General features: G+C 38.3%; 1 protein-coding gene across 2 annotated transcripts in view; it reads right to left on the minus strand.

Moving 5' to 3' along the window:
* The window catches only part of LOC107772888 (DENN domain and WD repeat-containing protein SCD1), a 53,125-nt gene that overhangs the window by 26,388 nt on the left and 8,151 nt on the right, over positions 1-18,586 (minus strand). The window contains exons 8-29 of one of the 2 annotated variants that reach the window (XM_075256423.1): positions 18,178-18,398; positions 17,988-18,042; positions 17,822-17,905; positions 17,039-17,234; positions 16,802-16,931; positions 16,647-16,710; positions 16,516-16,560; positions 13,743-13,818; positions 13,546-13,619; positions 13,407-13,457; positions 12,822-12,979; positions 12,011-12,058; positions 11,448-11,505; positions 11,238-11,321; positions 9,888-10,149; positions 9,609-9,808; positions 8,986-9,050; positions 8,706-8,829; positions 8,145-8,326; positions 7,526-7,597; positions 7,282-7,442; positions 7,101-7,142 (exon numbers count right to left, since the gene is read on the minus strand). In XM_075256423.1, the coding sequence (XP_075112524.1) occupies positions 7,101-7,142; positions 7,282-7,442; positions 7,526-7,597; positions 8,145-8,326; positions 8,706-8,829; positions 8,986-9,050; positions 9,609-9,808; positions 9,888-10,149; positions 11,238-11,321; positions 11,448-11,505; positions 12,011-12,058; positions 12,822-12,979; positions 13,407-13,457; positions 13,546-13,619; positions 13,743-13,818; positions 16,516-16,560; positions 16,647-16,710; positions 16,802-16,931; positions 17,039-17,234; positions 17,822-17,905; positions 17,988-18,042; positions 18,178-18,398 (2,452 nt within the window). The remainder of the gene's footprint in view (positions 1-7,100; positions 7,143-7,281; positions 7,443-7,525; positions 7,598-8,144; positions 8,327-8,705; positions 8,830-8,985; positions 9,051-9,608; positions 9,809-9,887; positions 10,150-11,237; positions 11,322-11,447; positions 11,506-12,010; positions 12,059-12,821; positions 12,980-13,406; positions 13,458-13,545; positions 13,620-13,742; positions 13,819-16,515; positions 16,561-16,646; positions 16,711-16,801; positions 16,932-17,038; positions 17,235-17,821; positions 17,906-17,987; positions 18,043-18,177; positions 18,399-18,586) is intronic. The other variant, XM_075256424.1, reaches the window with a different exon arrangement.

Genomic DNA, 18,586 nt, shown 5'->3' on the forward strand with positions numbered 1-18,586 from the left:
TTGCCTTGAACCTAGCATTTTCCACTTCAGGAATTCCCTCTTTCTTTCTGTAGACCCACTTGCATCCAACTGTCCTCTTCCCTTTTTGTCTTTTCACTAAGACCCATGTCTGATTCTTGTGAAGAGACTCCATCTCTTCATTTATGGCTAACCGCCATTATGCAGCATCTTTGCAAGAAGTTGCTTCAATATATGAGGAGGGCTCCAGATCCTTAACCTCTTCTTGTGCAGCTACGAACGCATATGCAATCAAGTTTGCTTGATCTATAAGGCGTTCCGGTTGCTGTGTCTGCCTCTTCCCCCTCCCCTTCGCAATTGTGTATGGTTCATTGACAGCAAGTTCTTCAAGGTCTACATCTTCTGACTCATCTTTAATCTGAGTCTCTTGATCCTTTTCCTTGGCAAGCTCCACCTGAAGCTCCACCTGCTCGTTGTTCTTGTTTCCTAAAAACTCCACGAAAACTTTACGGGGATCAAGTATAGAGGATTCATCGAAGGTGACATCTCTACTAACTATAAATTTGAATAAAGACAAACACCAAAGTTTGTACCCTTTTACTCCATCCACATACCCTACGAATATGGCCTTCTTAGCCCTTGGTTCAAGCTTTCCTTCATTAACGTGATAATAAGCTGGACACCCAAATACTCGTAAGTATGAATAGTTAGAGGGTTCACCTGACCATACCTCATTCGGAGTCTTAAAGTCAATTGCCGATGCTGGAGATCGATTGACAATATGAGCAGCAGTGTGAACTGCTTCAGCCCAAAATACTTCGGACATTTTGGCTTGTAAGAGCATACAACGAACCTTTTCAAGAAGAGTTCTGTTCATTCTCTCGGCAACTCCATTCTGTTGTGGGGTATGCTTGACAGTCCTATGTCTTGAGATCCCATGAACCTTGCAGAATTCATTAAACTCTTCCTTGCAAAACTCCAAGCCATTGTCTGTGCGAAGATACTTGATTTTCCGCTCCATTTGATTTTCAACCAAAATCTTCCACTCTTTAAATGCTTCAAAAACATCACTTTTTGCCTTAAAAAAATGCACCCAAACATTTCGTGAGAAATCATCAATAAAAGTGAGAAGATACCTCTTTCCGCCTTTCGATGGAAGTTTAGAGGGACCCCATAAATCTGAATGGATGTAGTCTAGCACTCCCATTGTCTTGTGTTTGCCAGTGCTAAAGCTGACCTTCTTTTGCTTCCCTAGAACGCAGTGCTCACAGAAGTCAAGTGTGTTGATCTTCTCACCTTCAAAAAGGTTACGATTGCTCAACATCTCCAGTCCACGTGCGCTCATATGACCCAGTCTCATGTACCATAGTCTTGCCTTGTCATCATTAGATAACTGCACTATAGATGCATTTGCAGAGCCAACAATAGTGTTTCCGGCCAATGTGTAAAGGCCGATCTCCAGCTTGCCTTTCAGCATGACTAAAGAACCTTTAGTCACTTTTATAGTTCCTACTTTGCTCATGTACATGTAGCCTTGTTCATCCAGAGTACCCAGGGAGATCAAATTCTTCTTCAGATCAGGAGCATGACAGATTTGTGTAATAGTCCTCACGACTCCATCATGGCAGCGAACCCGAACTAAGCCAATTCCAACTATTGCACAAGTTGCATTATTGCCCATTACTACGGTTCCTCCACTTTTCTCATAGCTGCTAAACCAGTTTTTTCGGAACGTCATATGTAGAGTACAAGCAGAGTCTAACACCCATTTGTTTCCATAACTACTATTATTACACGATGTTGTTAGTACATAAGCATTATCATAATCATGTACCTATTCAACTGTAGATGCACTCGCCTTTTCCTTGGAGTTTGACATTGGGCAATCTCGTTCAAAGTGTCCCTTCTTGCCACAACTCCAACACTCTGTATTCTTCTAGTTCACACGAGACTTTGATCTGTGCTTTGATTTGCTCTTTCCCTGTTGGCTAGTCCGGCCTCTCACAAAGAGCCCACTTGCCTGGTCATCTGTCTTCTTCAATGTGCCTTCGCACATCACTAGAGTTAAGTGCTTGCCGCACTTGCTCAAGCTTGATAGGTTTTTTGCTATACATCATTGAATTCTCAATATCACGATATTCTGAAGTAAATGAAAATAGCAAAGCACATACAAGCGTCTCCTCTTCCTTTTAATTCCTGCAATCTGTAAGTCCATGACAAGTTTATTGAACGCATCTAAATGATCTTGTAACGAAGTACCTGACCCCATCTTAAATGTGTGAAGACGTCGTTGTAACAACATCCTTGTTGTCACTGATCGGTCTTGGTATATCCCTTCTAACTTTTCCCATAACTGTTTGGTCGTCTCTTTGGTACCCGTACTCACTTCACAGAGCACGTTAGGTGCAAGGGATAGTTGGATTGCACTCAATGCATCCCCTTCAATCTTCTCATTGTCGGGAGCTGATATATCATATTGAACCTTCCCTCCACAGTAATGCCATCATCTAGATCTTCCAGATATTGAAGTACGTCCACTAAATCTATCGATTTCAAACTTCATGGAACTCATCTTTGCTTGTTCTTTCTCCTTGGATCGTTAAAGAATCATGTAGCTTTAATACCAATTGTTAGCGTAAATGTAAAAGAAAGAACACAAGATTTAACGTGGTTCGGATCAAAATAATCTTACGTCCACCAGAGAACAGTTGCCTTTTATTATTAACAAGGAATGGGAGATTTCCCAATTACACATAAGAGAATCTCTCTCTTAACTCTCTACTCACTATAATGTATTGGATTATTTTTTTTGGATGGTTTCTACAAATGAAGGAGTGCATCTATTTATAGAGGTAAAGACCTCCCCTTGATGTCATTGGTGACATCAAACTACCTCTCTTTTTTTCCTCAAGCTCACTTTTTATCTCTCCCCTTGATTTTCCCATTGTTTCTCTTAATCTCTTTTGATCTTCAAACACTTGAGAAGGAGATAAAGGTGCAAGAGTAAATTTCCTGCCATTTAGTTCAAGAGAATATCTATTCTTTCTTCCATCATGAAAAACATTCCTGTCATACTGCCAAGGACGACCCAGTAAGATATGACAAGCTTGCATAGGTATTATGTCACAAAGAATATCATCCTCATATCTACCAACATTAAATGAAATCATGCACTGTTTGTTTACCTTTAGTTCACCACTATCATTTAACCATTGGAGTCTATATGGAGTAGGGTGTTTCATGCATGCAAGTCCCAATTTTTCCACAAAGTATGAACTCACCACATTAGCACAACTACCACTATCAATGATCATAGAGCAAGTTTTTCCCTTTATCCCACACCTAGTATGGAATATATTCTCCCTTTGTTCTTCACTATTGCTTGCCAAATTGATAGTCATAATCCTTCTAACTACCCCAATCATGCCCTCATTAGGTAGTTCTACATCATCTTCATCACTCACATCTCCCTCTTCTTCTCCCTCACTTTTTCACTCGCATATCCTCCATCTTCTTTTAGAATAATGTTTCTTCTACTTGGATATTCATGCATCATATGTCCCCTTCCTTTACATTTATGACATTGAATAGAACTAGAAGGTGTAAAAGGTTTAGGGTTAAAGGTTTTACCTCCCTTTTTGTTCTCAAATTTACCTTTTCCCTTGTCTTCTTGAGGTCTAGAAGAACTCTTCATCTCATGATTTGGCCATGGCTTCTTGGACATGGTGCTTGTCCGACCTTTCCACGAGCTAGCTTGCTTTCTTTTATTTTGATTTTCTACCTTTACAGACAAATCAACTAATTCATCTATTGTTACATATTGTTGTAATTCTACTGCGTCAGCTATTTCCTTATTTAAACGAACCTAGCCATTATAGCCTCTTCTTCCTCCGTACAATTGGCTTAGATCATAGCCATATCCATAGCCTTAGAGTACTCATCCACAGACATGGACCCTTGCTTCAATGTTTGAAGACGTTGATGTAGTTCTCTTTGAAAGTGTGATGATCTCTTCCTCATTACCATCTTCATCTCAGCCCAAGTAGCAACGGGTGCTTGTCCTTCTTGCAATCTGTCCCTAGTAAGCTTTTTCCACCAAATAGCAGCATAGTCAGAAAATTCAACAACGACAAGTTTAACTTTCTTAACCTCAGAGTAGTTGTGACAATCAAAGATGGCTTCAACCTTTCTCTCCCAATCAAGGTACAAGTCTGGGTTCCTTTGTTCCCTTGAATGATGGCATCTTCATCTTCATACTACTTATATTGTCATCTTTTACTCTACTTCTTTGACCCCTCATATCTCTTCCCACCCTATCAAAATCAATATTATTAAAATCATCTATAAGGTTTTCTTGATTTACAATGGGAGCATGGGGTACATTTCTCCTAGCTTGGGGCCTAACATAATTTTCCGTCCTAAAGTTCAGCTATTGTATCATTTTAATCAGCAATGGTATCCCTCATTTCTTGGAGTTGCAAATTCAATCTTTCAAATTGTTGATGCATAGCTTGCAAGGTAAAATCATTTCTTGCTTTGATTTCGGCTTCTTGGAGAACCCTTCGTTCATCATCACTACTACCTGGTACGCGACATCTTTAAAAAAAAAATTGTATCACACAAATTAGCTTCTTTTTTATCTCAAGGGAGCTTCTAGTATTGGTCTGGCCTTTCGAAAAAGTGCTGGAGTTATTTCAATTCTCGGTTATATGGATTCTGAATATGCAGGAGATCTTGACAGAAGAAGGTCCACAACTGGATACATCTTTACCCTCGTTGGCAGTGCTGTTAGTTGGAAGTCAACTACACAGTCGATTGTCGCTTTGTCTACGACAGAAGCAGAATACATGGCAGCCGCAGAGGCGGTGAAGGAAGCTATCTGGTTGAAAGGTTTAGTAGCAGAATTGAGTTTGGTTCAGCTGGAATCAACTCTTAGATATGATAGTCAGAGTGTTATTCATCTAATGAAAAATCAGAGATTTCATGAGCGCACTAAACACATTGATGTCAGATTTCATTTTATTCGAGATGTTGAAGAGGGAACTATCAAGGTCGCGAAGGTTATCACAGACGATAATGTTGTAGACATGTTGACCAAGATAGTCTCGCTCGCTAAGTTTGCACACTGCAAGGACTTGGCGGGGGTGTGCATTAACTAATGCAACTTCGAAGAGAACAGTTGTTAGGTGGAGGTGGTATGTTCAACAATGGTTTGATTCTTCTTCTTTCTTACAACGGGGTTGCCCAGTAAGCTTAGAAGTTTTGGCCAGTGTTGTTCACATGCACGCTCGAAACGCAAACCAAGGTGGAGATTGAAAATGTTGGTTTATGTTTAGTCAACAATGGCATGCCAATTGGAAAAGTTGGTGGAAAGAGTTGGTGTGAATACTAGGAGGAAGCTTCCTCCTTTGATGTCACCCATGACATCAAGAGAAGGTAGTTTGATGTCACCAATGACATCAAGAGGAGGTCTTTACCTCTATAAATAAATGCACTCCTTCATTTGTAGAAACCATCCCAAAAAAAAAATAATACAATACATTATAGTGAGTAGAGAGTTAAGAGAGATTCTCTTATGTGTAATTGGGTAATTTCCCCTTCCTTTGTTAATAATAAAAGACAATTGGTCTCTGGTGGACGTAGGATTATTTTGATCCGAACCACGTATGTTCTTTTACGTTTACACTAACAATACTTTTACGTTTACGCTAACACATACATAGTACTGATTGACGAGACACGAGGCGGTGTTACGCTAGGTTGGAAGTTTGGAGACAGACGCTGGAGTCTAAAGGTTTCAAGTTGAGTAGATCGAAAACTGAATACTTGAAGTGCAAGTTCAATGATGAGGAGCATGAAGAAGAAGTGGAAGTAAAGATTGATACTCAAGTGATTCCCAAAAGAGATAGTTTCAAGTATCTTGGGTCTATACTCCAAGACAACGGGGAGATTGACGAGTATGTTACTCACCGCATTAGAGCTGGTTGGATGAGATGGAGGCTAACTTCGGGGGTTTTATGCGATAAGAATGTGCCGCCTAGACTTAAGGGCAGATTCTACAAGGTGGTGGTTAGACCGTCTATGTTGTATGGAGCTGAGTGTTGGCCCGTCAAGAAGTCCCATGTCTAGAAGATGATTGTAGTTGAAATGAGTATGTTGAGATAGATGTGTGGACATACCAGAAAAGACAAGATTAGGAATGAAGTTATTAGGGACAAGGTGGGAGTGACATTCGTGGAAGCCAAGTTGCGGGAATCGAGGCTGCAATGGTTTGGGCATGTGAGGAGGAGAGACATAGATGCCCCGGTCAGGAGGTGTGAGAGGTTGACCATGGCGGGCTTGAGGAAGGGCAGGGGTAGGCCAAAAGTATTGGGGAGAGGTGATTAGGCAGGACATGTCGGTGCTTCACCTAACCGAGGACATGACTAGCGATAGGAAGACATGGAGGTCGAGGATTAAGATGGTGGGTTGACAGATAGTTGTGAGTTTCTCCTAGGTTTACCAGTAGTACTAGTAATATTCTTGTTATTGGTTGAAAGATACTTCCTTCTAGTTTGTTATTATATTTGGTACTTAGCAACCACGTCCATTGTTTTTGACTATTGTTACTGAAAATTGTTGTCCCCTGATTGTTACTATTTGATGCTACTTTTTCATTATCATCTTTTGTCTCCCTCTTCTTTCTTTCTTCCCCCTCTTCTTCTTCTTCTTGGACAGAGAGTTACGATTCTTTTGATAATAAAGAAAAGAAAAGGCTAGGTCCAGTTGTACAATCATTAATATTACAGTGGAAAAATCTCACATTTGAAAGAGACATGCCATTAATTACTTACAACATATTAGCATCTAATACAGAAGTACAGAACAACGAATAAACCAGCTAAAGCGTAACTCACAATGCAAAAAGCGATGGGCGATCTGTCTGAACAATTTGATTTTCCAAAAGCCATCAGGGAGTCAGATGTTTTTTACAAGTATTTAGGAAGAAGGGAAAAATAGAGTCACTATGACGAAATAAACTACAATGGATGGATTCACATGCAATTCAACATTTTCTCTGTTACGGGACACTGCAAATCGCCAATTGTACATTAAGCCAGGGATAGAGCGAATCATGCAGAGGAATTAAAAAATCAACTTACCATCATCATTTTCCCAGAACCTCAGGAGACCATCGCTTGAACCTAAGAATATTTTTGCCACGCATTAGGACGTACTATTCAAGATTTTACAATCAACAACACTGATGAAAAATAATAATTCCCTGAGAAACAATAAAAGGAAATTCACAAATAGAATACTGCTTTATTTACTGGTCATGACCTGTTATTATCCCTTTATCTGATGAAGAATACTCCACACATAGAATTGGACCAGCATGGCAAGCTAGCACTGCATCACATTGTCCTCTAGAAACAGACCAGATTCGTGCCGTCCAATCATCACTACCTGTTATCACCGTGTCTCCCACCATTCTAATTGATCTGTTTCAAACTACACGTTCAATTAATCATCATAGAGACGTGGCATAAAAGGAAAAAGATAAAAACTCTTAACCTTCTCTGACCTTATCCATTTCGTATGTCCCATAAGCTTGTGCATTTGCCTCCCAGCACGAACGTCCCAAATGTTCGCAACCCTTTAAACGGAAATACACTGCAGTCAGGCTTGTGCTAATACAATAACGGGTCATTTGATTCACGGATTAGTTATGCAAGGATTATAATGTAGGGATTGTTATGTGGAGAATAATGTTGCATGGATTGCCATGTGGTGAATAATGATAAATTCAAGTCCTACTTTAATCCTTCTTTTTAGATGCTCCTATCCACGTATTGCTAATACACATATCCTTATTCCACATTCTATAATATATAAAAGTAATACACAGATTCCAGCATAAGTTATTACATTATTAGTAATGCTCGTTTGATTCTCAATTTGAACTCCATATAAATTTTGAATACAAGAAATAAAACACTATGTTAGTCCTGTGGAGATTACTATAGTAACACAGAGTTCTATACCAGGTGCAGAATTTTATACGTAGATTAGTTTTCCTTATCCCTCAAAATTAATGACCCCTAAGTATAACATTTTTAGTTACAAAATGCAGTTTTTACATGATGTCTCAGATGAGCATAATGAACAGCTCGTTTAAAATACAGCTGATAGAAGTGACATACGCATCTCTGCCTGCAGCAGCTAAGACTCCCGTAGAGTCGTCATACTCCATGCAAAGAACAGCGCCGGAGCAGCGGCCTACCGTAGCAACACAAGTATCTGTTCTTACATCCCACATCTTTACAGTCCCATCATGGGCAGCTGTAAGGACTCGTTCACCTGAAAGCATGCGCACATAGCTGACCTACAAAAAGAGATAATGATTTGGCACAATGATGAGATCACCAGAAGGGTTATATTACGTGACATCTACACGTTGTACACTGAAATAATAAATGTAAGTGGACATCTTAATGAGCTGCTTAAGAAGAAATAAGCAAAAATTGTTGTTAGAAAGTGAAATGAAAAATCAAAGCCCATCAAACAACTTAGTTTCCTGCTTACTCTTCCTTAATGTTTAAATTATATACTACATTCTGCACTTGCTCATTGCGTTTAAGTCACCAAAATAAAACAACTTGCCAAAAGGCAAGCAAACAAACTGCCACATCAAAGAGACATTCTCTACTGGATATCGAACAAATGGATAAGAGTAAATCCAACATGAAGAGATTGAATGAAACCTGTGCATTGTGGCCCTTCAACTCTTCAAGTAGTTGAGTTGTTTGTTTATCCCATACAAGAATAGAATGGTCATCGGATCCTGATACAACCTTCCCTCGGTCAGAACTTATTGCCCTTACAGTCCTAGAAAGAAAACAGATGAAAAAATTATAGAAAACAGGAAGAGAATACATTTAACTTAAAATGGTGGAAAATGAAAGAGATGATGCCACTTATATGTCAGTTGAAAGCAATAAGCTAATTACCAGCAATGAGAAGAAGAAAGTGCATATGATTTACCTTGTGTGCCCTTTCAGAGTAGCCCTAAGTTCAGCACCACGAAGGCTAGGATCCCAGATCTTAACCTGCAAAATTTTGCCAGAGCAATAACTAAGACGGCACATGATCACAAACACGTGAATATGCTACTGCTGCTCTCTATCTCTAGAAGATAATCATGTCATACAGCAGGTAACTCATCTATTTATTGACTTGTTTCTCTTCAATGTTAGTTTTCCCATGTTGCTAAGAGAACATTAAATGCATGTAATTCTAGCGTGAGGGTAGTACCAATTGGTTTGATAATAGAATATAGACAGTGTGTCCGCACGCATCGTGTGTGAGTTGTGGGGGGTGGGGGGGGGGCTATGCAGAAGGAATGGAGATCATTATCATCACATTATGGCTTACTATCAAACCAACTAGTTGGAGTCAGCTCTATGTGTCACTGTATCTGTTCTATCGGGTCCATATCATTCCAATATTCATAAAGAGAAATTAGGAGTTTGCTAAAACTAGAAATTCGTTATCTCATAACTAAATAAAGAAAGTATTGGATCTTACAGCATAAGGAACAAATTGAACCACGACAAAGGTAATCATAAGCAACCATCCAGACTCAATAACTCTTATTATATCTTTACCGTACAGTCTGTGCTTCCACTAATAAAGAAACCGGCATCCTCTCGGTCACCAACTAAATCCCATACTTCTCTTTTCGTCACACAATGTAGAGCGGTAACTGCCCCATTATGACCCCTTAGAGTACGGATGCTGGTTTGCAGTTTCTTTTGTCCAGCTGCTGACAGATCTTGTTTTCGAGGAGTCCCATTCTCGCTTGAATCTGAAATTAGTAGACAAACAGATCTCAGCAAGCAACATTGAGGAAACATATTAGGTAAAACAGAACAAAAACTACATGCCTAAAGTGCTATTATCAGAGGTCCACTTGCCAACGCGACTGAAAGACTTGGCTCTTATTGATGTATCCCTGGTGAACATGCTCTGTACCCAGCTTCTTCCGATACCAGATGCTTCAGCAGGTTGTTGAGCATCATCAGATGCATCCTGTGCTCGTGGGGACGGCAATCCCAAGGTAGTTGCGGATTGTAACTTAACTGAGTGGATTCCCCAGTAACCAACAAACATATGCCGGACATGTGACAAATATCCACGGAGTTTTATCTGACAAAAAAAATTAGAAAAGTAACAAATTAAGAAAGGAAGTTCAGCAACATGGAAGTTCATTATTCAATCTTTTAGGACCCTTTCCTTTTCTCCTTTTTTTTCCTTTCCTCGAAGATTAACTTGTTCTAAACATGGTGTCAAGTGCTTTGAGCAATAAACATGTTTAAAGCATGCAAATGCTACCAATTTTTACTAATATGGACTACAAGGCTGTAAATGGACAATGGAAAATGATGTAGTCCAGAAGGTCAGCATAAAGTAGAGCACATCATCTTCCACAGCTAAAACATACTTCAATGATTCTCATAATGCACGTAAAAATAACATAATAATCAGTGTGACAACAAGTGATTAATAGTAAGTGTTAACTATGACAAATAATCTATAGGTTAAAATCAAATGAAAAGTTAGACAAATAATTCATAGGTTAAAATCAAATGAAAAGACAAAAAACTATGTCAGTCCAGTCACAGGACTCCTGAATTCTGGATGTGATGTCCAGGATAAAAGGGAGCTAACTAGCCTGTCTGTTGTTTTTTATAGTTGGCTGGTATTTAAAACGATAATGTTTTACGTCCAAACACCACCAGATAGGTAGTCACAGAGATCCAAACAAGTAATTTAGGACAGAACGGCAAAATATGAAAGGGGTTATATGTCGAATATAAGAATGGTTTAGAGTGGAGATACGCCACAAAATAAGCATGGGCCTTCAACAAGGCAGATTGGTCACTGCAGGAAATGGAGGCGTGGAATATATTATCGGTTTCTCCTTTTATAGTTAGCAATGAGGGACTCAATGTAGTAAAGAGCATTCAGCAATTCACTTGGAATTTCTAGATTTATTAGCGGCTTGATGTTTTTATATAGCGATAATAGGTGTATAATTTGATAACAGCAAACCATGTGAGATAGATTAACACAACTATAGCAAGAAACAGATAGAAATATCATAGGCAACCTTTCATTTTAACAAGCCATAGCAAACATTAACAAGGTAAAACTACAGAAACGCCTCTACAACGTTACAGCAAAAAGGAGAGAGGAGGATGGGGGCATATAAGGAAGAGTCTAATGTAACTCACAATGTGCTTATACCCAATGTTATTTTTTCCAGCTATTGTTTCAATCATGTACCATGCATCAGTGTCATGAAGTCCAAGGCCAGCCTTCAGAAAAACAAGGGAAGAGAAACCAATATTCAGAAGAGTAATTATCATCCCAAAGGCAACAGATGTGTGACAAAGAAAACGGGTGGAACAACTTTCTCCTTTCCAATGAGGGGTAATCTGTACCATGTGAGTAGCCACAACAATGAGCTGTGTTGTCACCAATGTAGCATAATTGGTTGACCTGACACAAAGAGAACATAGATATGAATATGATTGAAAATCTGTGTATAATTGAAAATGGCAGCACAAACAAGGCTTAGAGACTTGTTAAGGACGGCGATGCGAAGCCCATGGGACTGCATTGCATGTGGGGGAGTAGTGTGTAAGCAAGGGTTAATCCTTTTAAAAGTATTATACCACTCAAACATAGGGTTGGAAAATGTCTCCATGAGTTTCATGTTATGTGCTGAAACCACAAAAATGTACTTTAACACATAAGAATGTACACCAAGAAAAATGCAACCATAGCTGATATCTAAGATGCAATTCAGTTAATGACAAGCTGTATTTTTTGTAATCTACATGTCGCATTCTAGCTTCAGTAATTCATTTAGAGAAATCAAATTGACAATCCAAGTAACTGTAATTGGAAAGGAAGACAAGGTAAGGCTTGTTAATATACCAAAATGAGATATTTCAGATAACATGGGTGTAATAACCTTAACACAGAAAAATAAATCGCTTACTTGCTAGAATAACGGTCCAGTAGACAATCAAAGTATCCTTCCCAGAAACTGCAAAATGAAGGTGGAGATGTCAGTCGAAACCTCACGCGGATTCCTCAAGCAAGAAAAACAACTTTGAAAGACAATCAAAGAATATATGAACCTCCTCTTAGTTCCGCATAATTACCAGCACACAATTCATAAAGACACCCTTGTGGTAGAGGCATAGTGATTACTAGGAAAAAGGACAAAGTTCTCCCTTTAACCATTGTGATAGGTTTAATAGCTCAAAATCCCAATTATTAGTTCGGAGAAACTTATGGAAGCTAAATTTTAAATCCAATCAATAAAAGCTAGTTGCGATGATTGAAATAAATTTTAAGCTGAATATCCTAAAGAAAATATGAAGGAAAGAGCTTGGAAATTCAAACATTTTTGTAGGGGTAAATTCCAGAAAGAATACTTTGACGAGAAATAAGTCATTGGGCTGTTGAACAGAATGCAACCACACCGGAATGATGGTACAAATCCTCCAGCTTTTCATACTTTTTGAGAACTTCCAGCTACTAGGCCCTTCTCCACATAAATATCAGGCTTTTGTTTGCGACAGGGTTCGAACCCGTGACAGCGCCTAACCCACACAACACACGTCACACTCTCACCACAAGACCAAACCCAAGGGGCCTGTGATTGGTCATATATTGAAATGTATGATCTTATTGTTACCTTAATTGTTCCGTGTAATTTAACATGACACCAGAAAAACAGACATCAACTTATGACGTATTTTTTGAGAGATCAACTTATGATGTATTAGGTGACAGAAACACACCGTAGCTCCTCCCAGATAGAAAGAGAACGAAGATGTCGCTGAACATAGTCTGAGACATTGTTCATATCCTTCTTGTACATTTCTGCAGAAACTTCCAGGGCATCTCTGACGGTTGCCATGTCATTCCTAGATGTAGCACGACTAATTGCTGTTTTCAGCTGCAATTGTATGAGAGTATATGTTAGGCAAGTTGAGTCCATGAAATCATGAAAATCCCTGTTGAGCTCTTGGCCAACTTGTTAAAAGAGGGAATACTGAGGCTTGTAGCTTGTGATATTTCTAGTGACAGGTAAGGAGTCTGGCAATAAAAAGGTCATCTCAGAAGGAAAAACCGAAGAAATTGTCAGCAGTATCACTCAAAAGTAGGAATTACAATTTGCAAAATAAGTCACTTTGCGAAGATAATTATTTTGTCATCAAAGTATACTGATGATTTTCCCAAACGAAGGAGTAGTCTGCAAAAGCTCATTTGCTTTCTTCTCCCCTTTCTTTTGATGTATGTGTGTGTGTTTGGGGTTGGGGTTGGGGGGGGGGGTCTCAATAAGTTCAATCAAATGAATAATAGCAGTTAAAGTGTCAATTTACCAGTTCTTTCACTGCAATAAACTGCTCCTCTGACAATTGACAGTTCAAACCCTATGAATGTGTTGAGAGGGGGGGCAGGAGTCAGTGCACAAAACAAGTCAAACTGATTGCATAACAATGCTTATTTGAAGCTACGTACTGAATGAATGTGCTCTCTTATACATTCAACGAAGCCACTACCGCCAATTCCTTCTGCATCTGACTCAATCAATGCTGATAAGAGAACAAAAAATTTCAGCCAATTATCCAGTTCTTCTTTTGCTAGGACAGTAGGATATAGGTGACACCAGCATTAACCATGAAAGCCAATAATTCTGGGATAATATTGAAAAATACCAAGGATGGTTCCATATTCAAAGGAGGAAAGAGGATCATCAGTTTGTCCCAAATTCACAAGGCGTACCCACAATCCCTGCGTAAAGGAAAAGCAAATGCAGATATGGAATCAAAGGTCTATCTGAGAAGTTTCTTTTCTTTCATCAATAAAGTAAGAGGCATCCACGGGGCCACAAGAGTGCAGGCACATGTACAGAGCAGACAAAAGATACCTAGATCCTTTTCGAGCATCGGAATCGGGAAAAAATTGGCAAGAAAGCTAAATATGATAATCAACTGTATTACCTTACAAGAGATCTCTTTTAAAGCCAATAAATTCCCCATGTAAAGTTGGTGCAAATTTTTGTTGCACCAGACAGAAAGTCAACTAGAACCAAAGACTCAAAAGTTGTTGAAGCACACATCCTTGCCTTGGGATGCCCAGAAAATTAAGAGATAAATAGGGTTGATACACACTATCCATCTACTGGAAACTAAATGGATTTTTAAGTTGCATTGTCAAACTAGAAGAATTGGCTAGTAAGAAATTAAGAACATTTTTTTTACAAGGTATAAGAAATTAAGAACATTAACCGCTCGTTTAACTTGTCGGCATTTGAAAAAGAGTTATGCCAAAGTCTAACGGAGAATTGATGGCTTGTGGGAACACCATGGGAGATACTGCTAAGCAGAAAACATGGTGGAGAACAGCACCTGCTTGTAATTGGTGAACAATTTGGAAGGAAAAGAACTCAAGACGCTTTAAAGAAAGTAGCAGCCATATCAGAAAATCAAGATGACATGTCTTCTTTTATTTTATTTTTGGTGAAAATGAGATATCATTGAAGAGGCAGAATCTATTAGACATTACTGAATCTGTGTAAGAAGATTAAGGATTACTTTTCCTTTGCTTTTTGAACTCTAAATATTGTTCTCAGCAGTCTTTGTGCTGGAGATTTATAATACCACTGTTACCTTTCTCAAAAAAGAGAGGACAACCTTAGGTATTTATCGATTGGAAACTCGAAGTATTTTTTGAGAAACATTAAAAGACCACTAGGAAACTAGAGAAGCTACAAATACTAGAAAGTTCAGATAGCATCATTTATTAGGAAATGCTATGTAAAATAAAAGAATAAATAACACTACTATTTGCAACTCCTAAGAAATCCAGAAAACACACAATATGATCAAAGTTATGTGACGACCATGAGTATTTGGTCTCTCCAGAAGAATGTATAGACTTCACCCACCTTGTCAAATAATAAGTGTAGAATCACCTGCCTTAAGCTGTTGTATCGTTGGCTAACAACTGCATATCTTTACTAGTCAAATAAGCTTTTCAAAGTACTGAATCTAATAAAAGATCATGCAATTTAAAGCCAAGCAAGGAACGTATATCCCTAGTGCATTATTTTCAGATCTAATTTAAATACTATTTGGAAGCAAACAAACCAGATCACATGCAACACATCTTTAGTTTTAACGTGAAGAGGGAGCTCTAATATAAGTGGACTTAATAGCACGGCTTCAATTTCTTTTTCTTTTTCGAATTACCAAGAAATCAGCTGTTTCAACTTTGAAACTCAGGGATAATGGGCCTACCCCTCTACCCTTCTCCACTTAAGTCAATAGACTTGGTGCAAAAACCAGGTTTTGAACTTGTGAAGTGCACCTACCACTTATTAACTTTTGCTGTTGAACCAAAGGCCTGGGGGCAGGACAGCTTTAATTCCTTTTTTTAAACCTTTTTGATAATATTTATTCTGTACTTATTTTATACAAACCTTTATCTCTAGTGGAGGATAAGTGGACGAACACCAATACATTACATCACGAGTTCAGGAAGAATCTGTGTATGAAAGATAATAGGAAATCAAATATGATCAAACAGCTAAAAGGCAAGTTCTCTATATGATTGTTTGCTGTTCACTATTACTCTGGCTAATATCAGCTATATGTACATGCCGTAACGATAGGATGGGTACAAACTTACAGTCATGCCGTAACAATAGAATGGGTACATACTTGCAGTCATGTAGCTTTCACTCCTCCAGTTCTCTTAATATTAACTTATTATAACAAAAACTACTCACCATCTGAATGAAAGGGCACTGATTATCTACCCAAGAAGATGGAGATGCACAGGTAGGAAAAAGGGGCTTGAACTATTTCCTTTCATATGTAACAAAGTGAAAAGCAAGGAGCAAGACAGCACTAAAAAACAGCCTTTCCTACACTACCGGATTTGAAAGAAACAATGAAACAGACAATGTAAGTGCAAAGCAATGAACAACACAGCTGACAAACCAGCCTTTTCCCCTCTTCCAGATTTGGAAAACAAAAAAACAGATATCATTTTCATCAAATCCTATCAAACAACATTAAAGGACGCATAATTGCTTGTCACAGAAACTAAATAGACATGCCACTATCTTCCTTACCCTACATCCTTTTGTTCCATGATCCAACTTTATAGTAAAAATAATAAGGAATTTAAGGATAAAAACAGATGTTAATAGCTTCCACTTTAATGAACATCCGATCCATGTGGAACAAGTCAAGATGGAAGTAATATTAAAGGAAAGGCAAGGCAAATTATCAGGAAAGATGAGCTCAAAGCATGAGGAATAATATTGAATTCTAAACTACCCCTTACTGGTAGTGCTTCTGCAATCTTCATTTTAGACGAATCTGATACAGATATACTATACAACTGAAGAGAAAGAATACTATAAAAGGAAGCATCTGATAAAAAAGGATTGGAGGATTTAAGGTTAACAAAATACTTCACCTGAAGCTTAACTTTTATGTCCAAAACCATACGTTCTCTCTCTGCCTGTGAGGAAGGAAAAAAAACCAACTAGGTTGAGAGACACGAAATAGCAAATCACAGAAATCACAAGCAAAATATAGGAAACATACAGCTCGCTCTCTGGGGCTTAGACTTTCGGCCTTTGAATCGTTACCAGCAAGTACTGAAAGTGAACTGATGTAATGGAGGGAATATTAGTTTTAACTATAAAACGCAGAATTACAATAACATCCAGATAAATACCCGCATAAAACATAAGACATACCTAGGAGTATGCCTTCCAGAATATTCAAGCACTCCACTTGCTGCTGCTAGAATCTGCTTCCTCTTTTCCTCTTGCTCTTCTGTTCTGACATTTGCAGGAAACCTGTCATAACAGTATTTGGCACCTGATCCTAATTTTTTGGAGGAAAGGAGAATTTACATCAGTGGTGTATCCATCCTAACAATCATATGTTCATCAGACATGATTCAGCCGCAACACGATAATAAGAAAAGATACCTGAAATTCCCACACCAGGATCAGATATAGTTATGATCTCTGCCTCTGCCATAAGTGAAGGAAGAACTGAAAGAGGATTTTGACCCCTGCCAATTGCATCTTGCAACTTATCTAGGAGATTATAATTGTTTTCGTCAGAACCAAGACCTCTCTCCAAATAATCCAAGAAACCCTGGGAATCTAAAAACTGACTTATCTGTTGGAAAAATACAAAAAAAAAAAAAATGAATTTGGTGACACTAGAAGCAATAACCATACAGAAACCACGTGGAAGTATAGGTGTATGTGTGCGTGTGTGTGTAACATACAGATATATAAGAAATAAAGCAGGTGGGTGAGGATAAAACTTTTTCATTACAGGTCGAGCTTCGACAAAGCTCATCATGTTCATCCTTACTAATATCAAACCAATAGGCATACAAACAAAAAGAAAATGAAAATGAACGTTGGAGTCTCCTTACTTCTCAGTCCTAAGCTAAGTCTTCCCTATCTCGTCAAAATATTAGCCTTCAATGTATTGATGAAATTGTAATGCACAATCAATATTATGTGATTTGCAACTAAAATAAACCGAATCCCATCAATATATATATATATATGCGTGTGTGTGTATGTATAGGAACAACAAATAAATATTATCGTCAGAAAATCCATCATACATTCTGGCAGGCCCTCTTTGATATGTTGATACCTGTAAATCTTATAAAGGACCAGATATTTATACTACAAGCAAGTTAAATAATCTGTATGTCTACAAGCACAAGATGGGTACTTCAACATCACCATTGGATCAAGTGGCTGGTTTGTTGACCGAGAGCGCTTCTTCAGAAAAGCCTGAGAGTTGAAGACCTGTGTTGCAGTATTTTCCTGAAATAAAGCAATGTCAAATGTTATATTCAGTTGTACCTTCATATCAATCAGTTAGGACTTAGGAGTATAGGCTTCTTACTATGAAATTGCGGTAGCCACTAAGTATTGATGCAAAGAACTTTAAGAATGTAAATCTTCAATGAAACAAAAAAAATAGAGGCTTAATATGTTAGTTTTATATGAAACCGTAACATAGCAATTTCAAGTATCCTCCTTGAGAGACAAACAAAAGCAACCACAGAAATTGTAAAACGGCACATAAGAATCACCTAATTTGGAGGTCGTGTTCTTGTCCCCATGGTCTGTTGCCACCTCGTGGGTACTGATCTGAGACATTTCCTTGAGTAGCCTTCATTTGGTCTATTCCAACAACATTTGGATATAACAACTTCATAATCTCACCACGCAGTAAACTATATTCTGGCTCTGGTATGGGAGGAATCTCCTCAGTTGTGGTAATGCGATTATGCTCAAGGTCCACAATAACTACCTAAAACATCAAAGGAAGCACAAATCAAAAAGTTGGATAAATGGTAAATTATGTAAGAAGCACTAATGCAGCTGCAAGATTCAACATGATACTGAAGCAGACTCTAATTCACCACTGTTCAGTAGGTACACCTTCATCTGTTTGAAAAGAAAGTACACCCTATTTAATGGCCAAGAAAACAGTATGGG

The sequence above is a fragment of the Nicotiana tabacum genome, chromosome 6, assembly GCF_000715075.1.
Source record: "Nicotiana tabacum cultivar K326 chromosome 6, ASM71507v2, whole genome shotgun sequence".
Taxonomy (NCBI): domain Eukaryota; kingdom Viridiplantae; phylum Streptophyta; class Magnoliopsida; order Solanales; family Solanaceae; genus Nicotiana; species Nicotiana tabacum.